This window comes from Oncorhynchus mykiss, chromosome 20 (assembly GCF_013265735.2).
Source record: "Oncorhynchus mykiss isolate Arlee chromosome 20, USDA_OmykA_1.1, whole genome shotgun sequence".
Taxonomy (NCBI): Eukaryota; Metazoa; Chordata; class Actinopteri; order Salmoniformes; family Salmonidae; genus Oncorhynchus; species Oncorhynchus mykiss.
Window position 1 is genome coordinate 42,995,891 of NC_048584.1, and position 27,547 is coordinate 43,023,437.

Sequence of the window (27,547 nt, forward strand, 5' to 3'; positions counted from 1 at the left end):
CGGGTGGTGAAACCGGGTGGTGTAAAACAGGGTGGTGTGAAACCGGGTGGTGTAAGAACCGGGTGGTGTCAAACTGGGTGTTATAAAAAAACGGGTGATGTAAAACCGGGTGGTGTAAAAAACGTGTGGTGTCAAACTGGGTGGTATGAAACCGGGTGTTGTAAAAAAAACTGGGTGGTGTGAAAACGGGTGGTGTAAAACTGGGTGGTGTAAAACCCGGGTGGTGTAAAACTGGGTGGTGTGAAACCGGGTGGTGTAAAACCCGGGTGGTGTGAAAACTGGGTGGTGTGAAACTGGGTGGTGTAAAAATTGGTGGTGTAAAAATGGGTGGGTTATTCAGAAAACTTGGCGCAGAATCGCTAGTCTCAATGCTTACAAAACACAGGACAGTACAGACAGTCAGTGATGGTTCAGTGATGTCCTGGCAAATGGTTGTTCTCCCCGTCGTCCCCGACAACACACATAATAAACAGCAGCTCTCAACAACCTAATTACCCATGAAGCAACACTTCAGTCCTCTTCCCCTCCTTCATCTAGCTGCCTCTGTTGGGCCTCCTCTCCCCGGAGACGCTACCTCCACTGCCTTGGTCACCACCATCCCCGCGGACAAAAGCTGGTTGTCATGACGTCATGATATTAATCAGTGATGTCACCTGGGACGTTGTGTTATGTGTTTACATGAAGCTGTATCCCTCTCGGTCAAACAACTGAAATCATGCTATTTTTCTGTCTTTGTGTTCTCTTTTAAAATAATTGATGATTTAAATATACAATGAATTAATAAATGAAATAGGTATTGAATGAGTGATTTAACAAATTAATTATGTAATGAGTAAATAAATAATATAGTAAATGAATGATGTAATGAATGAATGAAATATGCAATTAATTATTGATGTAATGAATGATTGATGTAATGAATGAATTAAATATATAATGAATGACATATGTAATGAATGATTTATGTAATGAACCAATGAAATGTATAATGAATGAATGATGTAATGAATTAATTAAATATACGATATAATAATATATGTATTGAATGAATGAAAGAGCTAATGTCCTCCTCTGTATGTTGTTGTTGTTGTTGTGCAGGTCTGACGGATGACCAAGTGAAGGATTATTTAACCCTTCACCCTCAGATGCTGGATGAGTTTGTATCGGAGAGCGTGAGTTCAGAGACGCTGGACAGATGGCACAAGAGGAAGAGCAGCGGTAGCCTGCCTGCAGGTAACACACACACACACCCTACTCACGATACCCTGGTAACACACCCACACACACACACCACTACTACTCACGATACCCTGGTAACACACCCACACAACACCACTACTCACGATACCCAGGTAACACACCCACACAACACCACTACTCATGATACCCAGGTAACACACCCACACAACACCACTACTCATGATACCCAGGTAACACACCCACACAACACCACTACTCATGATACCCAGGTAACACACCCACACAACACCACTACTCACGATACCCTGGTAACACACACACACCACTACTCACGATACCCTGGTAAAACACACACACACAACACCACTACTCATGATACCCTGGTAACACACACACACACACCACTACTACTCACGATACCCTGGTAACACACACACACAACACCACTACTCACGATACCCTGGTACACACACACACAACACCACTACTCATGATACCCTGGTAACACACACACAACACCACTACTCATGATACCCTGGTAACACACACACACACACACACACACTACTACTCATGATACCCTGGTAACACACACACACACACACACCACTACTCACGATACCCTGGTAACACACACACACAACACCACTACTCATGATACCCTGGTAACACACACACAACACCACTACTCACGATACCCTGGTAACACACACACACCACTACTCACGATACCCTGGTAAAACACACACACACAACACCACTACTCACGATACCCTGGTAACACACACACACCACTACTCACGATACCCTGGTAAAACACACACACACAACACCACTACTCATGATACCCTGGTAACACACACACAACACCACTACTCATGATACCCTGGTAACACACACACACACACACACACACTACTACTCATGATACCCTGGTAACACACACACACACACACACCACTACTCACGATACCCTGGTAACACACACACACACCACTACTACTCACGATACCCTGGTAACACACACACACAACACCACTACTCACGATACCCTGGTACACACACACACAACACCACTACTCATGATACCCTGGTAACACACACACACCACTACTCACGATACCCTGGTAAAACACACACACACAACACCACTACTCATGATACCCTGGTAACACACACACACACACACACACACTACTACTCATGATACCCTGGTAACACACACACACACACACACCACTACTCACGATACCCTGGTAACACACACACACAACACCACTACTCATGATACCCTGGTAACACACACACACACACACACACACCACTACTCACGATACCCTGGTAACACACACACATGATACCCTGGTAACACACACACACACAACACCACTACTCACGATACCCTGGTAACACACACACACAACACCACTACTCATGATACCCTGGTAACACACACACACACACCACTACTCACGATACCCTGGTAACACACACACATGATACCCTGGTAACACACACACACACAACACCACTACTCACGATACCCTGGTAACACACACACACACAACACCACTACTCATGATACCCTGGTAACACACACACAACACCACTACTCATGATACCCTGGTAACACACACACACAACACCACTACTCATGATACCCAGGTAACCCACAACACCACTACTCATGATACCCAGGTAACACACACACACACAACATCACTACTCATGATACCCAGGTAACACACCCACACACACACCACTACTCATGATACCCTGGTAACACACACACACACACCACTACTCACGATACCCAGGTAACACACAACACCAGTACTACTTATGATACCCTGGTAACACACACACACACACCACTACTACTCATGATACCCTGGTAACACACACACACACCACTACTACTCACGATACCCAGGTAACCCACACCACCACTACTACTCATGATACCCTGGTAACACACACACACACCACTACTACTCATGATACCCTGGTAACACACACACACACACCACTACTACTCAAGATACCCTGGTAACACACACACACACCCCACTACTACTCACGATACCCAGGTAACCCACAACACCACTACTACTCAAGATACCCTGGTAACCCACAACACCACTACTACTCAAGATACCCTGGTAACACACACACACACACACACCACTACTCACGATACCCTGGTAACACACACACACACACACTACTCACGATACCCTGGTAACACACACACACACACCACTACTACTCACAATACCCTGGTAACCCACAACACCACTACTACTCATGATACCCTGGTAACACACACACACACCACTACTACTCAAGATACCCTGGTAACACACACACACACACACACTACTACTCACGATACCCTGGTAACACACACACACACACACCACTACTACTCACGATACCCTGGTAACACACACACACACACACCACTACTACTCAAGATACCCTGGTAACACACACACACACACACACTACTACTCAAGATACCCTGGTAACACACACACACACACACCACTACTACTCACAATACCCTGGTAACACACAACACCACTACTCCCTGTTACATCTGCCTCTATTGAGCACCACATAAAGTGCTTATGAAGACGTAATGGATGCTCTATAAAGCCTTTATTAGAGCTGCAGGTGAACACCAATCTCACACATCCCGTCTCCATCGTTGTTTAGAAGTGATTTGGGAATTGCCATTTAGCAGAAGTTTATGTTAGTTTATGTTTATGTTTTATTTTTTATACAAAAGTGACTTTTTACGTACTGGTGGCCCCGGGAATTGAACCCAAAACCCTGGTGTTACAAGCACCCTGCTCCACCAGCTGTGCCTTACAGGACCAGGGAACAAGCATCGTTCCTATCATACTCTCACCGTCAGCTTGCAGCTGTCCATTGTTAGCACAGGACCTATAACCTCGTTGGGTACAAACATCCATTGTTCTGTAAGGATGCGTTATTTAGCACATTGCCTTATGCAGAGCGACTTACAGTTAGTGCACGTTAAGGTAGGTCGACGAGACAACCACATTTCCACCCCCATTTCAATGCATTCATTTTATTCAGCCTCGTGGGTTGTGTCCTTTAATCACGTCTGTGATAGACAGAATAGTAGACAGAAAGAAAGGAAGACAGAGAAAAAGTAGGGAGAGACGGGAGAGAGAGAGACAGGAGAGAGAGAAAGGGAGAGACAGGAGAGAGAGAAAGGGAGAGACAGGAGAGAGAGAGACAGGTGAGAGAGAGACAGGAGAGAGAGAAAGGGAGAGACAGGAGAGAGAGAAAGGGAGAGACAGGAGAGAGAGAGACAGGAGAGAGAGAAAGGGAGAGACAGGAGAGAGAGAAAGGGAGAGACAGGAGAGAGAGAAAGGGAGAGACAGGAGAGAGAGAAAGGGAGAGACAGGAGAGAGAGAAAGGGAGAGGCAGGAGAGACAGGAGAGAGAGAAAGGGAGAGGCAGGAGAGAGAGAAAGGGAGAGACAGGAGAGAGAGAGACAGGAGAGAGAGAAAGGGAGGGGAGACAGGAAAGAGAATGGGAGAGAAAGGGAGAGACAGGAGGGAGAGAAAGGGAGAGACAGGAGAGAGAGAGACAGGAGAGAGAGAAAGGGAGTGACAGGAGAGAGAAAGGGAGAGAAAGGGAGAGACAGGAGGGAGAGGCAGGAGAGACAGGGGAGAGAGAAAGGGAGAGACAGGAGGGAGAGAAAGGGAGAGACAGGAGAGAGAAAGGGAGAGACAGGAGAGAGAGAAAGGGAGAGGCAGGAGAGAGAGAAAGGGAGAGACAGGAGAGAGAGAAAGGGAGAGGCAGGAGAGAGAGAATGGGAGAGACAGGAGAGGCAGGAGAGAGAGAAAGGGAGAGACAGGAGAGGCAGGAGAGAGAGAAAGGGAGAGACAGGAGAGAGAGAAAGGGAGAGACAGGAGAGAGAGAAATGGAGAGGCAGGAGAGAGAGAGACAGGAGAGAGAGAAAGGGAGAGACAGGAGAGAGAGAAAGGGAGAGACAGGAGAGAGAGAAAGGGAGAGACAGGAGAGAGAGAAAGGGAGAGACAGGAGAGAGCGAAAGGGAGAGGCAGGAGAGAGAGAAAGGGAGAGACAGGAGAGAGAGAAAGGGAGAGACAGGAGAGAGAGAAAGGGAGAGACAGGAGGTAGAGAAAGGGAGAGACAGGAGGGAGAGAAAGGGAGAGACAGGAGGGAGAGAAAAGGAGAGACAGGAGGGAGAGAAAGGGAGAGACAGGAGGGAGAGAAAGGGAGAGACAGGAGAGACAGGAGAGAGAGACAGGAGAGAGAGAAAGGGAGAGACAGGAGAGACAGGAGAGAGAGAAAGGGAGAGGCAGGAGAGAGAGAAAGGGAGAGGCAGGAGAGAGAGAAAGGGAGAGACAGAGAAAGAAAGAGAAAGAGGAGAGAGACAGGGAGAGAGAGAAAGGGAGAGACAGGAGAGAGAGAAAGAGAGAGAAAGAGAAAGAGGAGAGAGAAAGGGATAGAGAGAAAGAGGAGAGACAGAGAAAGAGGAGAGAGAGAAAGAGAGAGACAGAGAAAGAGGAGCGAGAGAGAGAAAGGGAGAGAGAGAGAAAGAGGAGAGAGAGAGAGAGTGTGATCGACAGGATTAATTAAAAGAGAGAGAGAAGGAGAGGGTCTGCTGGGTCTCTATGGGTCATTAGACGTATTTGGAACGGGCAAGTTGAGTCTACGCTGCCCGACACACACACACACACACACACACACACAGAGAGAGAGAGAGCGGCTTGCCTCACAGACCAAGCACATCCATCAATGGCCCACAGGCTTGGCTGGCCCGCCGCCCAGCTCTCCTACTGACGTCAGAAACAACCTCCTGGGACCAGCGCCGGCCTGAATGGGGGCAGGCTGTGTGTGTGTGTGTGTGTATGTGTGTGTGTGTGTGTGTGTGTGTGTGTGTGTGTGTGTGTGTGTGTGTGTGTGTGTGTGGAGTGGGGTAGCCAAGGGTGTGGGTGTGAGTTAGGGAAGGGGTAGGAGAGCTGGTAGATTTGTCGCATTTTGGAGCGGGTTTCTATTTTTCTACATGAGGGCTACAGTCCAGAGTCATGTTGCCAGCCATGCGGATAGGGTATTGCAGGGTAGAGCAGGGTAGGTTAGGGTGGGGTAAGGTGTGGTGGGGTAGTGTATGGTAGGTAGGGACAGCATAGGGTGGAACAGGATAGGGTGGAATAAGGTAGGGTAGAATAATGTAAGGTGGGGTAGGGTATGTATGGTAGGTAGGGACAGGATAGGGTGGAATAAGGTAGGGTAGAATAATGTAAGGTGGGGTAGGGTAGTGTATGGTAGGTAGGTAGGGACAGGATAGGGTGGAATAAGGTAGGGTAGAATAATGTAAGGTGGGGTGGGTTAGTGTATGGTAGGTAGGGACAGGATAGGGTGGAATAAGGTAGGGTAGAATAATGTAAGGTGGGGTAGGGTAGTGTATGGTAGGTAGGGACAGGATAGGGTGGAATAAGGTAGGGTAGAATAATGTAAGGTGGGGTAGGGTAGTGTATGGTAGGTAGGTAGGGACAGGATAGGGTGGAATAAGGTAGGGTAGAATAATGTAAGGTTGGGTAGGGTAGTGTATGGTAGGTAGGGACAGGATAGGGTGGAACAGGATAGGGTAAAATAAGGTTGGATAGAATAAGGTTGGATAGAGTAAGACCAGGTTGGGTAGGGAAATGTAAGGTAGGGTGGATTGGGTTGGGTAGGATAAGGTCAAATAAGGTAGGGTTAAGCAAGGTAGAGTAGGGTGAAATAGGGTAGGGTAGGGTAGGGTAGGGTAAGGTAGGGTAGGGTAGGGTAGGGTAGGGTAGGGTAAGGTAAAATAAGGTAGGGTAGGGTAAGGTGGGGTAGGGTAGGGTAAGGTAGGGTAGGGCAAAGTAAAATAAGGTAGGGTAGGGTGAGGTAGGGTAGGGAAAAGTAAAATAAGGTAGAGTAGGATAAGGTAGGGTAGGGTAAAGTAAAATAATGTAGGGTAGGGTGAGGTAGGGTAGGATAAGGTAAAATAAGGTATGGTAGGATAAGGTAGGGTAGGGTAAAGTAAAATAATGTAGGGTAGGGTAAGGTAGGGTAGGATAAGGTAAAATAAGGTATGTTAGGATAAGGTAGGGTAGGATAAGTTAAAATAATGTAGGGTAGGGTGAGGTAGGGTAGGATAAGGTAAAATAAGGTATGGTAGGATAAGGTAGGGTAGGGTAAAGTAAAATAAGGTAGGGTAGGATAAGGTAAAATAAGGTAGGGTAGGGTAAGGTAGGGTAGGGTAGGATAAAAACATTTTTAAAAAATAACTTTTTGGGGAGGTAGGTTAGAGCGTTTCAGAATTTCAGAACTTCTGCATAACGTTTCCTACAGGTTTCTTTGTGGTTCTATTTAAAGTCTAAAATTGTTCCGAGGATGTTAAAACTTCCCATGAAAACCACAAGAAAACTTTAGTAATGTTTTATTTAATGAAGCTGCCAGTTGAGGACTTGTGAGGTGTCTGTTTCTCAAACTAGACAATCTAATGTACTTGTCCTCTTGCTCATTTGTGCACCGGGGCCTCCCACGCATCTTTCTATTCTGGTTAGAGACCGTTTGCGCTGTTCTGTGAAGGGAGTAGTACACAGCGCTGGGTCTCTCTAAGATGGCCTCTATTAGGCTATGCTGAGAGAGGACTGACTCAGAGCTTGGATCAGATTGAGAACACACACACACATCTCACAAGATTCTCTGTGACCGTGTGGTCACTCTGGGTCACACACAAGACTCTCTGTGACCGTGTGGTCACTCTGGGTCACAGACAAGACTCTGTGACTGTGTGGTCACTCTGGGTCACAGACAAGACTCTCTGTGACTGTGTGGTCACTCTGGGTCACAGACAAGACTCTCTGTGACTGTGTGGTCAATCTGGGTCACAGACAAGACTCTCTGTGACCGTGTGGTCACTCTGGGTCACAGACAAGACTCTCTGTGACTGTGTGGTCACTCTGGGTCACAGACAACACTCTATGTGACTGTGTGGTCACTCTGGATCACAGACAAGACTCTCTGTGACTGTGTGGTCACTCTGGGTCACAGACAAGACTCTCTGTGACTGTGTGTTCACTCTGGGTCACAGACAAGACTCTCTGTTGACCAGAGTCCTATATAGTACACTACTGTTCACTAGAGCCCTATATAGTACACTACTGTTCACTAGAGCCATATATAGTACACTACTGTTGACCGGAGTCCTATATAGTACACTACTGTTGGCCAGAGCCCTATATAGTACACTACTGTTGACCAGAGCCCTATATAGTACACTACTGTTGACCAGAGTCCAAATAGTACACTACTGTTGTCCAGAGCCCTATATAGTACACTACTGTTGACCAGAGTCCTATATAGTACACTACTGTTCACTAGAGCCCTATGAACCCTGGTCAAAAGGAGTGCACCGTATAGTGAATAGGGTGCCATTTGGGACACATTACATTAGGAACACCTTCTCTTTCCCATGACACAGACTGACCAGGTGAATCCAGGTGAAAGCTATGATCCCTTATTGATGTCACTTGTTAAAGCCACTTCAATCAGTGTAGATGAAGGGGAGGAGACATGTAGATGAAGGGGAGGAGACATGTAGATGAAGGGGAGGAGACATGTAGATGAAGGGGAGGAGACATGTAGATGAAGGGGAGGAGACATGTAGATGAAGGGGAGGAGACATGTAGATGAAGGGGAGGAGACAGGTTAAAGAAGGATTTTCATTCATTTGAGACGATTGAGACATGGATTGTGTATCTGTGCCATTCAGAGGGTGAATGGGCAAGACAACATATTTGAGTGTCGTTGAACGAGGTATGGTAGTAGGTACCAGACGCACCGGTTTGTGTCCAGAACTTAAACGCTGCTGGATATTTCACGCTCAACACTTCCTGTGTGTATCAAGAATGGTTCACAAACCCAAAGGACACCCAGACAACTTGACACAACTGTTGGAACCGTTGGAGTCTACACGGGCCAGCATCCCTGTGGAACGCTTTCTACACCTTTGAGAGTCCATGTCCCCGACGAAATGAGGCTGTTCTGAGGACAAAGGGGGGGGGGGGGGGGGGGGGGGGGGGTTGCAATTCAATGTTAGGAAGGTGTTCTTAATGTTTTGTTAGCTCAGTGTATTATAGACATTTAAAACCAGAACGGGTCACTCTTCTTCCGTCTGGATTCAGTCCATGATGACTCTAAAGTTCATTGCTGGTTTGTACAGAGTCTGTTAGAGCACTAATCACCCGTTAGTTAGAGACCGGGTTGTTTGTCTCTGCACTAGTCACCCGTTAGTTAGATACAGGGTTGTTTGTCTCTGCACTAATCACCCGTTAGTTAGAGACAGGGTTGTTTGTCTCTCCATATCACCCATTAGTTAGATACAGAGTTGTTTGTCTCTGCACTAATCACCCGTTAGTTAGATACAGGGTTGTTTGTCTCTGCACTAATCACCCATTAGTTAGATACAGGGTTGTTTGTCTCTGCACTAGTCACCCGTTAGTTAGATACAGAGTTGTTTGTCTCTCCATATCACCCATTAGTTAGAGACAGGGTTGTTTGTCTCTCCATATCACCCGTTAGTTAGAGACAGGGTTGTTTGTCTCTGTATTCACATCCTACAGTAACAGGGTAATCATAAAAATCACATATTTTAATATAAATGGTTTTGTTTTTCCTATTACAAATGCTTTGTTTGGCTTTTGTAGATAGATTTGTCCAATCAAAGTGTATATGTACAGGATACAGCGAAGTTTAACTCAGTACAATGAAATGCTTTGCTTATTGTCAAAAGATATCTTTTCACTGATTCCATGAGTGTGATGTTGATCACACGCTCTACTACAGGGATGAAGGACTCCACCCAAACCATCTAGGAGCCTGAACCCTCTGGTCATATTTACATGCTACCAAGCCCCGCTCAGGGAATGCCTCCCATCCTTCTCGAACCGTTGTCGTCGTACAATTGTCTATAGTGCCACGGAGAGCTGCTCGTTGTCATCTTGTACCCGTTCGATTGAATAGATCTGCGCTTGTTAGCTCAAAAAGAGAAGCCCACTGTGGTCTGCTCCACCCAGAACTATTTGTGAAAATGTGAATTCCATATTCTTTAATAGCTTTTGGGCTGTTGCACTATAACAACCACAGCCCATGTTAGTCAGTTTATAACATTCCATCATTAGTTACTCTGAGAGTTCCTCATACTGGACATTGGGCTGCAGCCTCAGGCCCTAATGGTGTTAACCTTGGAACAGTAATTCACATTTCTACTCCTTCCTCTGTTACAAATAAGTATAGACCAAACGGGACAGTTCTATGCAATTTTTTACCTTTATTTAACCAGGCAAGTCAGTTAAGAACAAATTCTTATTTTCAATGACGGCCTAGGAACAGTGGGTTAACTGCCTGTTCAGGGGCAGAAGGACAGATTTGTACCTTGTCAGCTCAGGGGTTTGAACTTGCAACCTTTCTGTTACTAGTCCAACGCTCTAACCACTAGGCTACCCTGCCGCCCCTCCACTCTAACCACTAGGCTACCCTGCCGCCCCTCCACTCTAACCACTAGGCTACCCTGCCGCCCCTCCACTCTAACCACTAGGTTACCCTGCCGCCCCTCCACTCTAACCACTAGGCTACCCTGCCGCCCCTCCACTCTAACCACTAGGTTACCGTGCCGATAGCCATACCAACTATATCAAATATCAAGCGCCGTCTATTGAACGTAGTTTGATGTTGAAGACTCCGCGTCAGACTTACAATTCGGAAAGGACTTTGGGGTTTTGATGCATCCGAACATTAGGAGGGTACTTCCTGAACTGGATCAAGATCTGGTATTGACTGAAACGTGGATCTCTGGGGATAGTGTGGACTCTGATATTAATATTGAAGGTTATAATGTGTTCAGAGTTGACAGACAGGGCAGAGGTGGTGGAGGGGTCATTCTTATAAAAAAAAAAAAAGAACGTATCTTTACTGAAATCCATTTCCCTTGCTAACATTTTAAGCTACTATCTTTAAGCTTTTGTCTGTGGAAACATGTCTCCATAACTGTTATAGGGGGTTCGTTTACCGTCCTCCCTCGGCTAATCTTTGTGCATTTAGGAGTTAACTAGTTTGTTGGCCTCTTTTGTTAAATCAGAAGTTATTATCTTGGGTGACCTCAATTATTGTTGGGCTTATTATGATGCAGGCTTCAGACAATCTAAAAGACGTGTAATGATCTAAACCTAAACCCAGCTGGTGACTAAAACCTACACGGCCCAACCCTAGAGATCCTTTAAAGTCAACTCTGACTGATCTTATTCTAACGAATACACCAGAGAAATGTGTTCCTACTGGTGTCTTCGCTCGAGATATTAGTGACCGTTACCCAGTTGTTTGTGTTAGAGATATGAAAATACAAAAAAAAAATCTAAGCCTCGTGTCATCACAACGAGGAACTTTAAAAACTTCAGTTTACACAATCTATATTTTTAGTGATCTTGATTGTAGTTCAGCGTTCCCTGTACTTGATTCAGCTTTGAGCCTCTTTGCAGATGTCTTCTATACTATTGTGGATAGTCATGCTCCCTTTATAAAATGAAGGGTTAAAGGTAGATTGAATGCCTGGTACACTCTGGAATTATCAGAAGTCATTCATATAAGAGATGATGCTTGGGTCAAGGCCAGGAACACAGGCTTAAACCTGGACTGGCAAGTTTTTATAAAGCAATTTAGGAATCAAAATAAAATAAATAAAAAATAATAATAAATAAAATAAATAATCTAAATCTAATTGTTATGTAACTGCTCTTTCCGGATTGTAATTAAAACATTGTTACATTTATGGAAATCTGTCAAATCCCTGAATGGTTCTACTTCCTCCTCTCTGCCACAACAAATTAATTCAGACACTGGCCTCATTACAGGAGAAAAATGCTATCATTGATGCATTTAATCACCATTTTATTTCAGCAGGCTATCTCTTTGAAAACTTTTAAGCCTATTCATAATGATACTGGGTTGGATGCTGATAGGGGAGGGATCTTACTGAATGATCAGAGGAAGGATAGTCAAAGCTTTCCTTTTAGGCTATTTAGAGAAAAATAAGTCCTGGATGCTCTCCTAGCAGTATACAACAAGAAATCCATAGGGACTGGCCAATTGGATCCCAATCAGGGTTTAGTCCTGGACATCCAATCAGGGTTTAGTCCTGGACGTCTGCATAAGTGTGCAGCACCCATCATTGTTGTCTCAATAACCACCATTTTACAGTCAGATTATATAGCTATATAACCACCATTTTACAGTCAGATTATATAGCTATGCAGGAAGAGGACTGGCCAGCCCTCATAGACTGTATATATATATAGCCCTTCGTACATCAGCAGATGTCTCAAAGTGCTGTACAGAAACCCCTAAAACCCCCAAACAGCAAGCAATGCAGGTGCAGGTGTAGAAGCACGGTGGCTAGGAAAAACTCCCTAGAAAGGCCAAAACCTAGGAAGAAACCTAGAGAGGAACCAGGCTATGAGGGGTGGCCAGTCCTCTTCTGGCTGTGCCGGGTGGAGATTATAACAGATCATGGCCAATATGTTCAAATGTTCATAAATGACCAGCATGGTCAAATAATAATAATCACAGTATTTGTCGAGGGTGCAGGAAGTCAGCACCTCAGGAGTAAATGTCAGTTGGCTTTTCATAGCCGATCATTAAGAGTATCTCTACCACTCCTGCTGTCTCTAGAGTATTGAAAACAGCAGGTCTGGGACAGGTAGCACATCCGGTGAACAGGTCAGGATTCCATAGCCACAGGCAGAACAGTTGAAACTGGAGCAGCAGCACGGCCAGGTGGACTGTCTGGGGACAGCAAGGAGTCATCATGCCAGGTAGTCCTGAGGCATGGTCCTAAGCCTCAGGTCCTCCAGGAGAGAGAAAGAAAGAGAGAAAGAGAGAATTAGAGAGAGCATACTTAAATTCACACAGGACACCGGATAAGACAGGAGAAGTACTCCAGATATAACAAACTGACCCTAGCCCCCCGACACATAAACTACTGCAGCATAAATACTGGAGGCTGAGACAGGAGGGGTCAGGAGACACTGTGGCCCCATCCGATGATACCCCCAGACATGGCCAAACTGGAAGGATGTAACTCAACCCACTTTGCCAAAGCATAGCCCCCACACCACTAGACGGATATCTTCAACCACCAACTTACCATCCTGAGACAAGGCCGAGCCCACAAAGATCTCCACCACGGCACAACCCAAGGGGGGGCGCCAACCCAGACAGGAAGATCACATCAGTGACTCAACCCACTCAAGTGACGCACCCCTCCTAGGGACGGCATGAAAGAGCACCAGTAAGCCAGTGACACAGCCCCTGTAATAGGGTTAGAGGCAGAGAATCCCAGTGGAGAGAGGGGAACCGGCCAGGCAGAGACAGCAAGGGCGGTTCGTAATTTTTGGACAGAAAGTTTCTGAATGTTACGTAGATGTGCTTGAAACAGTCTTGATATGTTCGTCAAAAGAGAGATCAGGTTCCAGAGTAACGCAGAGGTCCTTCACAGTTTTATTTGAGACGACTGTACAACCATTAAGATTAATTGTCAGATTCAACAGAAGATCTCTTTGTTTCTTGGGACCTAGAGCAAGCATATCTGTTTTGTCCGAATTTAAAAGTAGAAAGTTTGCAGCCATCCACTTCCTTATGTCTGAAACGCAGGCTTCTAGCGAGGGCAATTTTGGGGCTTCACCATGTTTCATTGAAATGTACAGCTGTGTGTCATCCGCATAGCAGTGAAAGTTAACATTATGTTTTCGAAAGACATCCCCAAGCGGTAAAATACATAGTGAAAACAATAGTGGTCCTAAAACGGAACCTTGAGGAACACCGAAATTTACAGTTGATTTGTCAGAGGACAAACCATTCACAGAGACAAACTGATATCTTTCCGACAGATAAGATCTAAACCAGGCCAGAACTTGTCCGTGTAGACCAATTTGGGTTTCCAATCTCTCCAAAAGAATGTGATGATCGATGGTATCAAAAGCAGCACTAAGGTCTAGGAGCACAAGGACAGATGCAAAGCCTCGGTCTGATGCCATTAAAAGGTTATTTACCACCTTCACAAGTGCAGTCTCAGTACTATGATGGTCTAAAACCAGACTGAAGCACTTCGTATACATTGTTTTTCTTCAGGAAGGCAGTGAGTTGCTGCTCAACAGCTTTTTCTAGAGGCCGACAGTATTATTATGTTCAACATAGGAGGGCCAAGCACAGGAAGCAGCTCTTTCAGTAGTTTAGTTGGAATAGGGTCCAGTATGCAGCTTGAAGGTTTAGAGGCCATGATTGTTTTCATCATTGTGTCAAGAGATATTGTACTAAAACACTTGAGTGTCTCTCTTGATCCTAGGTCCTAGCAGAGTTGTGCAGACTCAGGACAACTGAGCGTTGAAGGAATACGCAGATTTAAAGAGGAGTCCGTAATTTGCTTTCTAATAATCATGATCTTTTCCTCAAAGAAGTTTAGTTCAGGCTTGGTCCCGTTTGTGGGTGAGTTCCAGAAAGAGGGCCAATTATCTACAAATTCTATCTTTTGGGAGGGGCAAAAAACAGTTTTCAACCAGTGATTGAGTTGTGAGACTCTGCTGTAGAGCTCATCACTCCCCCTAACTGGGAGGGGGCCAGAGACAATTACTCGATGCCGACACATCTTTCTAGCTGATTTACACGCTGAAGCTATGTTGCACTTGGTGACCTCTGACTGTTTCATCCTAACATCGTTGGTGCCTAGTTCGGCCTAGTATGGTTCTCAATCAGAGACAGGTGTCGTTAGTTGTCTCTGATTGAGAATCATACTTAGGTAGCCTGGGTTTAACTGTTTGTTTGTGGGTGATTGTTTCCGTGTCTGTGTTTTACACCACACAGTACTGTTTTCGGTTTTCGGTATTCACGGTACATTTATTGTTTTGTATAGAGTGTTCAGTTTATGTGTTTAATAAACAACCATGGACACTTACCACGCCGCATATTGGTCCTCCGATCCTTCTCACCTCTCCTCTTCAGACGAAGAGGAGGAAAACCATTACAGAAGCTTCAGCATCTCAGACCCCGTAACGGGTGGAGGAAAGACCAGAGAAGGCTCGGCCTCTGACTCCAACTTGCTGCTTAATGGGGAAAACCGGTTGAAAGTTTCTGTCGGCTGAATGAGCGACACCGGTTGAGCATTCCTACAGCATTTCCCTCCAGAAGCCATGAGAAAGTTGTCCAGCTGCGAGGACCGTGCGAGGGGATTTATACTAACGTTACTATCTGTACTTACTGGTGGCACAGACGCTGTTTCATCCTTTCCTACACTGAAAGTACCCTTGCCTAACGATTGCGTCTGAAGCTGGGCTTGCCGTAAGACGATCGTTTTCCGGTATATAATGAGTAAAGCGACTGCCATTAGAAGGCATCATGTTAATGTTACTGCTTAGCTTCGGCTGTTGGAGGTCCTGACGAACCATGTCCAGAAAAAGCGTCCGGAGTGAAGAAGTTGAATGAAAAAAAGTTGAGTGAGGGAAAAACCAAAAATAGAAACGGTAATTAAAAAGTAAAAACCGTAAAGCTGTCAGGTAGCAAAGTAAGGTTGGCAACAAAACGCACAGCAACACGTAAACAAGTCTGCAAGTTGTGACCGGAAATGGCGTTCGGAAAAAAGAGGAGAGGATGAGGAAAGGGGGAAATATCCGTCTGGTGATGTGGGGGCTATGCTTTGGCAAAGTGGGTTGGGAAATATCATCATTAGATTGCTGATCAGATGCTATTTAAAGATTGAAGAGTGAAGGCCACAAATCCAATCACAATTATTTATATTTATTTTATTTAACCAGGCAAGTGATTTAAGAACAAATTATTATTTACAATGACGTCCTACCCCGGCCAAACAATAACGACACTGGACCAAATATGCGCCGCCCAATCACGGCCGGTTGTGATACAGCCTGGAATCAAACCAGGGTCTGTAGTGACGCCACTAGCACTGAGATGCAGTGCCTTAGACAGCTGCGCCGCTCGGAAGCCCCTATTTAAAGTGCATCAATACACTTTACATAAACAATTATAATTGGAGTGCTGATCTAGGATCAGTTCCCAATTGTATTGTCCATACGATCTCATTCATTATGATCTAGGATCTGTCCATACGATCTCATTCATTATGATCTAGGATCTGTCCATACGATCTCATTCATTATGATCTAGGATCTGTCCATACAATCTTATTCACTATGATCTAGGATCTGTCCATATTATCTCATTCATTATGATCTAGAATCTATCCATATTATCTCATTCATCGAATCTGATCCTAGATCAGCACTGCATTTTTTGTCTTAGAATTGTTCTACTCTGAGACTATGAGTATGGGTTTGATTACCTCCAGCTGTTCTCCATTGAGAGAATGTTAGTGACGTCAGCAAGTCTGTAATCCAGGCCAATACACACACACACACACACACACACTCCCCAGGAAAACAAGTAGGTCATTGTGTCCTCCTCCTTATTGTGGTGCATTCTGGGAAGTGTAGTCAGGTAGAACAGGGAGTTGATCAGAGGATGCAGGGCCAGGGCTGGTTATTGTGCTTGTCGGAGTGATGAGTTCTGTCTCTCTCTGTCTCTCTGTCTCTCTCTCTGTCCCTCTCTGTTTCTCTCTGTCTCTCTCTGTCTGTTTATAGCTGGGGTCATTAGGGCCACAGAGCTGGCTGCCTGGAATACTCTTTGTGTGTGTGTTTGTGTGCAGGGCTCTAAAATAACATTTTTCATTGGTAGTACTGGTAGTCCCCAATTTTTTTTAAATTTAGGAGCACCACATTACATTTAGGAGCACCACATTAAAGTTAGGAGCACCACATTACATTTAGGAGCACCACATTCAATTTAGGAGCACCACATTACATTTAGGAGCACCACATTAAACTTAGGAGCACCACATTAAACTTAGGAGGACCACATTAAACTTAGGAGCACCACATTAAACTTAGGAGCACCACATTAAACTTAGGAGTACCACATTAAAGTTGGGAGCACCACATTAAAGTTGGGAGCACCACATTAAAGTTAGGAGCACCACATTACATTTAGGAGCACCACATAACATTTAGGAGCACCACATTAAAGTTAGGAGCACCACATTAAATTTAGGAGCACCACATTACATTTAGGAGCACCACATTACATTTAGGAGCACCACATTAAATTTAGGAGCACCACATTCAACTTAGGAGCACCACATTAAACTTAGGAGCACCACATTAAACTTAGGAGCACCACATCAAACTTGGAGGGAGGAGAGGTTTTCCCTATTTGCACAGTGCTCCTAAAATAAAACTCATGGTCTCACAGCTAAATATTTTGCTGCATATGTCTGTTAGACTGGTGCCCACTAGGTAGACTGGTAGACTGGTACCCACTAGGTAGACTGGTAGACTGGTCCCCACTAGGTAGACTGGTAGACTGGTACCCACTAGGTAGACTGGTAGACTGGTACCCATTAGGTCGACTGGTAGACTGGTACCCACTAGGTAGACTGGTAGACTGGTACCCACTAGGTAGACTGGTAGACTGGTACCCACTAGGTAGACTGGTAGACTGGTACCCACTAGGTAGACTGGTAGATTGGTAGACTGGTTGGTAGACTTGTAGACTGGTAGACTGGTACCCACTAGGTAGACTGGTAGACTGGTACCCACTAGGGAGACTGGTAGATTTGTACCCACTAGGTAGACTGGTAGATTGGTAGACTGGTAGACTGGCAGACTGGTACCCACTAGGTAGACTGGTACCCACTAGGTAGACTGGTAGATTGGTACCCACTAGGTAGACTGGTAGATTGGTAGACTGATACCCAATAGGTAGACTGGTAGATTGGTAGACTGATACCCAATAGGTAGACTGGTAGATTGGTAGGCTGATACCCAATAGGTAGACTGGTAGATTGGTAGACTGATACCCAATAGGTAGACTGGTAGACTGGTAGACTGATACCCAATAGGTAGACTGGTAGACTGGTAGGCTGGTAGACTGGTACCCACTAGGTAGACTGGTAGACTGGTAGACTGGTACCCACTAGGTAGACTTGTAGACTGGTAGACTGATACCCAATAGGTTGACTGGTAGATTAGTACCCATTAGGTAGACTGGTAGATTGGTAGACTGATACCCAATAGGTAGACTGGTAGACTGGTAGACTGATACCCACTAGATAGACTGGTAGAGTGGTAGACTGGTACCCACTAGGTAGACTGGTAGACTGGTAGACCTTTACCCACTAGGTAGACTGGTAGACTGGTACCCACTAGGTAGACTGGTAGACTGGTAGACTGATACCCAATAGGTAGACTGGTAGACTGGTAGACTGATACCCACTAGGTAGACTGGTAGATTGGTAGACTGATACCCAATAGGTAGACTGGTAGATTGGTAGACTGATACCCAATAGGTAGACTGGTAGATTGGTAGACTGATACCCAATAGGTAGACTGGTAGACTGGTACCCACTAGGTAGACTGGTAGACTGGTACCCACTAGGTAGACTGGTAGACTGGTAGACCTGTACCCACTAGGTAGACTGGTAGACTGGTACCCACTAGGTAGACTGGTAGACTGGTACCCACTAGGTAGACTGGTAGACTGGTAGACCTGTACCCACTAGGTAGACTGGTAGACTGGTACCCACTAGGTAGACTGGTAGACTGGTACCCACTAGGTAGACTTGTAGACTGGTACCCACTAGGTAGACTGGTAGACTGGTACCCACTAGGTAGACTGGTAGACTGGTACCCACTAGGTAGACTGGTAGACTGGTACCCACTAGGTAGACTGGTAGACTGGTACCCACTAGATAGACTGGTAGACTGGTAGACTGGTACTCACTAGGTAGACTGGTACCCACTAGTTAGACTGGTAGACTGGTACCCACTAGGTAGACTGGTAGACTGGTACTCACTAGGTAGACTGGTAGACTGGTACCCACTAGGTAGACTGGTAGACTGGTACCCACTAGGTAGACTGGTAGACTGGTACCCACTAGGTAGACTGGTAGACTGGTACCCACTAGGTAGACTGGTAGACTGGTACCCACTTGGTAGACTGGTAGACTGGTACCCACTAGGTAGACTGGTAGACTGGTACCCACTAGGTAGACTGGTAGATTGGTACCCACTAGGTAGCCTGGTAGACTGGTAGACTGGTAGGCTGGCAGACTGGTAGACTGGTAGACTGGTAGGCAGTTAGATTGGTAGACTGGTAGATCGGTAGACTTATAGACTGGTAGACTGGTACCCACTAGGCAGACTGGTAGACTGGTAGACTGGTAAACTGGTAGACTGGTAAACTGGTGGACTTGTAGACTGGTAGACTGGCAGACTGGTAGGCTGGTAAACTGGTAGACTGGTAGGCTGATAGACTGGTAGGCTGGTAGACTGGTAGATTGGTAGGCTGGTAGACTGGTAGACTGGTACCCACTAGGTATACTGGTAGACTGGCAGACTGGTAGACTGGTACCCACTAGGTAGACTGGTAGACCGGTAGACTGGTACCCACTTGGTAGACTGGTAGACCGGTAGACTGGTACCAACTAGGTAGACTGGTACCCACTAGGTAGACTGTTAGACTGGTAGACTGGTACCCACTAGGTAGACTGGTAGACTGGTACCCACTAGGTAGACTGGTAGACTGGTACCCACTAGGCAGCTGATGTTGTTGTTTATCAGCTCTATGTGGATGCCGGCAGCACGCACAGACAGACAGACAGACAATGATGTGCTTGTGAAGCAGAACAGAATCCCCTACTTTGCTGTCATAAGGGCCCTGTATTTTCTACTGCAGGGCCTCCATCAGAAAGGATTCAGGAGTCAGGCTGACCACAGCCACGTGGGTCGACACAAACAAATGCACACTCAGAGACACAAACACACTCAGAGACACATACACACTCAGAGACACTTACACACTCAGAGACACATGCACACTCAGAGACACATACACACTCAGAGACACATACACACTCAGAGACACATGCACATTCAGAGACACATACACACTCAGAGACACATACACACTCAGAGACACATACACACTCAGAGACACATACACACTCAGAGACACAAACACACTCAGAGACACTTACACACTCAGAGACACATGCACACTCAGAGACACATGTACACTCAGAGACACATACACACTCAGAGACACTTACACACTCAGAGACACATGCAAACTCAGAGACACATACACACTCAGAGACACTTACACACTCAGAGACACATGTACACTCAGAGACACATACACACTCAGAGACACATACACACTCAAAGACACATACACACATACACACCCATCTATTGTTGTGACTACCGGGACCTACCATTTAACCAACACCCATCTATTATTGTGACTACCGGGACCTACCATTTAACTATTGTGACTACCGGGACCTACCATTTAACCAACACCCATTAATTATTGTGACTACCGGGACCTACTATTTAACCAACACCCATCTATTATTGTGACTACCGGGACCTACCATTTAACCAACACCCAGCTATTGTTGTGACTACCGGGACCTACCATTTAACCAACAACCATCTATTATTGTGACTACCGGGACCTACCATTTAACCAACACCCATCTATCGTTGTGACTATCGGGACCTACCATTTAACCAACACCCATGTATTGTTGTGACTACCGGGACCTACCATTTAACCAACACCCATCTATCGTTGTGACTATCGGGACCTACCATTTAACCAACACCCATGTATTGTTGTGACTACCGGGACCTACCATTTAACCAACACCCATCTATCGTTGTGACTACCGGGCACTACCATTTAACCAACACCCATCTATCGTTGTGACTACCGGGACCTACCATTTAACCAACACCCATCTATCGTTGTGACTACCGGGTCCTACCATTTAACCAACACCCATTAATTATTGTGACTACCGGGACCTACCATTTAACCAACACCCATCTATTGTTGTGACTACCGGGACCTACCATTTAACCAACAACCATCTATTATTGTGACTACCGGGACCTACCATTTAACCAACACCCATCTATCGTTGTGACTATCGGGACCTACCATTTAACCAACACCCATGTATTGTTGTGACTACCGGGACCTACCATTTAACCAACACCCATCTATCGTTGTGACTACCGGGCACTACCATTTAACCAACACCCATCTATCGTTGTGACTACCGGGACCTACCATTTAACCAACACCCATCTATCGTTGTGACTACCGGGACCTACCATTTAACCAACACCCATCTATCGTTGTGACTACCGGGACCTACCATTTAACCAACACCCATCTATCGGTGTGACTACCGGGACCTACCATTTAACCAACACCCATCTATCGTTGTGACTACCGGGACCTACCATTTAACCAACACCCATCTATCGTTGTGACCACCGGGACCTACCATTTAACCAACACCCATCTATCGTTGTGACTACCGGGACCTACCATTTAACCAACACCCATCTATCGTTGTGACCACCGGGACCTACCATTTAACCAACACCCATCTATCGTTGTGACTACCGGGACCTACCATTTAACCAACACCCATCTATCGTTGTGACTACCGGGACCTACCATTTAACCAACACCCATCTATCGTTGTGACCACCGGGACCTACCATTTAACCAACACCCATCTATCGGTGTGACTACCGGGACCTACCATTTAACCAACACCCATCTATCGTTGTGACCACCGGGACCTACCATTTAACCAACACCCATCTATCGTTGTGACCACCGGGACCTACCATTTAACCAACACCCATCTATCGTTGTGACCACCGGGACCTACCATTTGGTTTTGAAGCATTGAAACCAAACTGTATGTATTGAATGAAAAGTGTTTTAATAAACAACAGGAAAAGGTGACTGTAAGAAGCGCTCGTCATTTCAGAAAGGCTACATGAGGCGTATTAAACAGCATATAAACACTCTAAATATGTCAGGAGTCAGACAGGGAGCCTAAGAAGGAACAAACAATTATTTAGGCTATATTATTTTTAAATGATTTCAAGGGTATACAAATAAATACAATTGTGAAGCATTTGCGAGTCAGACACACTAGGCTGGCAGGGACATTACGCACTCAGCAGTTAAACAACATTTAGTTGTATTAAATTATTATAATCTATAAATTGCACGTATAGGCTTTGATTTACATAAAAGGAAATAAAAATGAAAGGAAAATAGCCTTATTATGCTCAGTCTACGGTGCCTTTGAATTCATGTTCAGAAACACGAGTTTTGTCAGAGACTGTAGACTCATGTGATGGGGCCTGGGGAGCAGGCTCTGTGTCTTCAGACTCATGTGATGGGGCCTGGGGAGCAGGCTCTGTGTCTTCAGACTCATGTGATGGGGCCTGGGGAGCAGGCTCTGTGTAGTCAGACTCATGTGATGGGGCCTGGGGAGCAGGCTCTGTGTCTTCAGACTCATGTGTTGGGGCCTGGGGAGCAGGCGCTGTGTCTTCAGACTCATGTGATGGGGCCTGGGGAGCAGGCTCTGTGTAATCAGACTCATGTGATGGGGCCTGGGGAGCAGGCTCTGTGTAGTCAGACTCATGTGATGGGGCCTGGGGAGCAGGCTCTGTGTAGTCAGACTCATGTGATGGGGCCTGGGGAGCAGGCTCTGTGTAGTCAGACTCATGTGATGGGGCCTGGGGAGCAGGCTCTGTGTATTCAGACTCATGTGATGGGGCCTGGGGAGCAGGCTCTGTGTATTCAGACTCATGTGATGGGGCTTGTCTCTTCAGACTCATGTGATGGGGCCTGGGGAGCAGGCTCTGTGTAGTCAGACTCATGTGATGGGGCCTGGGGAGCAGGCTCTGTGTCTTCAGACTCATGTGATGGGGCCTGGGGAGCAGGCTCTGTGTAGTCAGACTCATGTGATGGGGCCTGGGGAGCAGGCTCTGTGTAGTCAGACTCATGTGATGGGGCCTGGGGAGCAGGCTCTGTGTATTCAGACTCATGTGATGGGGCTTGTCTCTTCAGACTCATGTGATGGGGCCTGGGGAGCAGGCTCTGTGTCTTCAGACTCATGTGATGGGGCCTGGAGAGCAGGCTCTGTGTTGTCAGACTCATGTGATGGGGCCTAGGGAGCAGGCTCTGTGTCTTCAGACTCAGGTGATGGGGCCTGGGGAGCAGGCTCTGTGTAGTCAAACTCATGTGATGGGGCCTGGGGAGCAGGCTCTGTGTAGTCAGACTCATGTGATGGGGCCTGGTGAGCAGGCTCTGTGTAGTCAGACTCATGTGATGGGGCCTGGGGAGCAGGCTCTGTGTAGTCAGACTCATGTGATGGGGCCTGGGGAGCAGGCTCTGTGTCTTCAGACTCATGTGATGGGGCCTGTGGAGCAGGCTCTGTCTCTTCAGACTCATGTGATGGGGCCTGGTGAGCAGGCTCTGTGATGGGGCCTGGAGAGCAGGCTCTGTGATGGGGCGTGGAGAGCAGGCTCTGTGATGGTGCCTGGGGAGCAGGCTCTGTGTCTTCAGACTCATGTGATGGGGCCTGTGGAGCAGGCTCTGTCTCTTCAGACTCATGTGATGGTGCCTGGGGAGCAGGCTCTGTGTAGTCAGACTCATGTGATGGGGCCTGGGGAGCAGGCTCTGTGTAGTCAGACTCATGTGATGGGGCCTGGGGAGCAGGCTCTGTGTCTTCAGACTCATGTGATGGGGCCTGGGGAGCAGGCTCTGTGTCTTCAGACTCATGTGATGGGGCCTGGGGAGCAGGCTCTGTGTAGTCAGACTCATGTGATGGGGCCTGGGGAGCAGGCTCTGTGTAGTCAGACTCATGTGATGGGGCCTGGGGAGCAGGCTCTGTGTCTTCAGACTCATGTGATGGGGCCTGGGGAGCAGGCTCTGTGTAGTCACTCATGTGATGGGCCTGGGGAGCTGGCTCTGTGTAGTCAGACTCATGTGATGGGGCCTGGGGAGCAGGCTCTGTGTAGTCAGACTCATGTGATGGGGCCTGGGGAGCAGGCTCTGTGTAGTCAGACTCATGTGATGGGGCCTGGGGAGCAGGCTCTGTGTAGTCAGACTCACGTGATGGGGCCTGGGGAGCAGGCTCTGTCTCTTCAGACTCATGCGATGGTGCCTGGGGAGCAGGCTCTGTGTCTTCAGACTCATGTGATGGGGCCTGGGGAGCAGGCTCTGTGTCTTCAGACTCATGTGATGGGGCCTGGGGAGCAGGCTCTGTGTAGTCAGACTCATGTGATGGGGCCTGGGGAGCAGACTCTGTCTCTTCAGACTCATGTGATGAGGCCTGGGGAGCAGGCTCTGTGTCTTCAGACTCATGTGATGGGGCCTGTGGAGCAGGCTCTGTCTCTTCAGACTCATGTGATGGGGCCTGGTGAGCAGGCTCTGTGATGGGGCCTGGAGAGCAAGCTCTGTGATGGGGCGTGGAGAGCAGGCTCTGTGATGGTGCCTGGGGAGCAGGCTCTGTGTCTTCAGACTCATGTGATGGGGCCTGCGGAGCAGGCTCTGTCTCTTCAGACTCATGTGATGGTGCCTGGGGAGCAGGCTCTGTGTAGTCAGACTCATGTGATGGGGCCTGGGGAGCAGGCTCTGTGTAGTCAGACTCATGTGATGGGGCCTGGGGAGCAGGCTCTGTGTCTTCAGACTCATGTGATGGGGCCTGGGGAGCAGGCTCTGTGTCTTCAGACTCATGTGATGGGGCCTGGGGAGCAGGCTCTGTGTCTTCAGACTCATGTGATGGGGCCTGTGGAGCAGGCTCTGTCTCTTCAGACTCATGTGATGGGGCCTGGTGAGCAGGCTCTGTGATGGGGCCTGGAGAGCAGGCTCTGTGATGGGGCGTGGAGAGCAGGCTCTGTGATGGTGCCTGGGGAGCAGGCTCTGTGTCTTCAGACTCATGTGATGGGGCCTGTGGAGCAGGCTCTGTGTCTTCAGACTCATGTGATGGTGCCTGGGGAGCAGGCTCTGTGTAGTCAGACTCATGTGATGGGGCCTGGGGAGCAGGCTCTGTGTAGTCAGACTCATGTGATGGGGCCTGGGGAGCAGGCTCTGTGTCTTCAGACTCATGTGATGGGGCCTGGGGAGCAGGCTCTGTGTCTTCAGACTCATGTGATGGGGCCTGGGGAGCAGGCTCTGTGTAGTCAGACTCATGTGATGGGGCCTGGGGAGCAGGCTCTGTGTAGTCAGACTCATGTGATGGGGCCTGGGGAGCAGGCTCTGTGTCTTCAGACTCATGTGATGGGGCCTGGGGAGCAGGCTCTGTGTAGTCAGACTCATGTGATGGGCCTGGGGAGCTGGCTCTGTGTAGTCAGACTCATGTGATGGGGCCTGGGGAGCAGGCTCTGTGTAGTCAGACTCATGTGATGGGGCCTGGGGAGCAGGCTCTGTGTAGTCAGACTCATGTGATGGGGCCTGGGGAGCAGGCTCTGTGTAGTCAGACTCACGTGATGGGGCCTGGGGAGCAGGCTCTGTCTCTTCAGACTCATGTGATGGTGCCTGGGGAGCAGGCTCTGTGTCTTCAGACTCATGTGATGGGGCCTGGGGAGCAGGCTCTGTGTCTTCAGACTCATGTGATGGGGCCTGGGGAGCAGGCTCTGTGTAGTCAGACTCATGTGATGGGGCCTGGGGAGCAGACTCTGTCTCTTCAGACTCATGTGATGAGGCCTGGGGAGCAGGCTCTGTGTCTTCAGACTCATGTGATGGGGCCTGTGGAGCAGGCTCTGTCTCTTCAGACTCATGTGATGGGGCCTGGTGAGCAGGCTCTGTGATGGGGCCTGGAGAGCAAGCTCTGTGATGGGGCGTGGAGAGCAGGCTCTGTGATGGTGCCTGGGGAGCAGGCTCTGTGTCTTCAGACTCATGTGATGGGGCCTGTGGAGCAGGCTCTGTCTCTTCAGACTCATGTGATGGTGCCTGGGGAGCAGGCTCTGTGTAGTCAGACTCATGTGATGGGGCCTGGGGAGCAGGCTCTGTGTAGTCAGACTCATGTGATGGGGCCTGGGGAGCAGGCTCTGTGTCTTCAGACTCATGTGATGGGGCCTGGGGAGCAGGCTCTGTGTCTTCAGACTCATGTGATGGTGCCTGGGGAGCAGGCTCTGTGTAGTCAGACTCATGTGATGGGGCCTGGGGAGCAGGCTCTGTGTAGTCAGACTCATGTGATGGGGCCTGGGGAGCAGGCTCTGTGTCTTCAGACTCATGTGATGGGGCCTGGGGAGCAGGCTCTGTGTCTTCAGACTCATGTGATGGGGCCTGGGGAGCAGGCTCTGTGTAGTCAGACTCATGTTATGGGGCCTGGGGAGCAGGCTCTGTGTAGTCAGACTCATGTGATGGGGCCTGGGGAGCAGGCTCTGTGTCTTCAGACTCATGTGATGGGGCCTGGGGAGCAGGCTCTGTGTCTTCAGACTCATGTGATGGGGCCTGGGGAGCAGGCTCTGTGTAGTCAGACTCATGTGATGGGGCCTGGGGAGCAGGCTCTGTGTAGTCAGACTCATGTGATGGGGCCTGGGGAGCAGGCTCTGTGTCTTCAGACTCATGTGATGGGGCCTGGGGAGCAGGCTCTGTGTAGTCAGACTCATGTGATGGGACCTGGGGAGCAGGCTCTGTGTAGTCAGACTCATGTGATGGGGCCTGGGGAGCAGGCTCTGTGTAGTCAGACTCATGTGATGGGGCCTGGGGAGCAGGCTCTGTGTAGTCAGACTCATGTGATGGGGCCTGGGGAGCAGGCTCTGTGTAGTCAGACTCATGTGATGGGGCCTGGGGAGCAGGCTCTGTGTCTTCAGACTCATGTGATGGGGCCTGGGGAGCAGGCTCTGTGTCTTCAGACTCATGTGATGGGGCCTGGGGAGCAGGCTCTGTGTAGTCAGACTCATGTGATGGGCCTGGGGAGCTGGCTCTGTGTAGTCAGACTCATGTGATGGGGCCTGGGGAGCAGGCTCTGTGTAGTCAGACTCATGTGATGGGGCCTGGGGAGCAGGCTCTGTGTAGTCAGACTCATGTGATGGGGCCTGGGGAGCAGGCTCTGTGTAGTCAGACTCACGTGATGGGGCCTGGGGAGCAGGCTCTGTCTCTTCAGACTCATGTGATGGTGCCTGGGGAGCAGGCTCTGTGTCTTCAGACTCATGTGATGGGGCCTGGGGAGCAGGCTCTGTGTCTTCAGACTCATGTGATGGGGCCTGGGGAGCAGGCTCTGTGTAGTCAGACTCATGTGATGGGGCCTGGGGAGCAGACTCTGTCTCTTCAGACTCATGTGATGAGGCCTGGGGAGCAGG

General features: G+C 48.0%; 1 protein-coding gene across 1 annotated transcript in view; it reads left to right on the plus strand.

Moving 5' to 3' along the window:
* LOC110499502 (cAMP and cAMP-inhibited cGMP 3',5'-cyclic phosphodiesterase 10A) overlaps nucleotides 1-27,547 on the plus strand; it is a 170,947-nt gene that overhangs the window by 44,942 nt on the left and 98,458 nt on the right. The window contains exon 2 of the mRNA XM_036956385.1: nucleotides 1,099-1,233. Coding sequence (XP_036812280.1) covers nucleotides 1,099-1,233 — 135 coding nt within the window. The remainder of the gene's footprint in view (nucleotides 1-1,098; nucleotides 1,234-27,547) is intronic.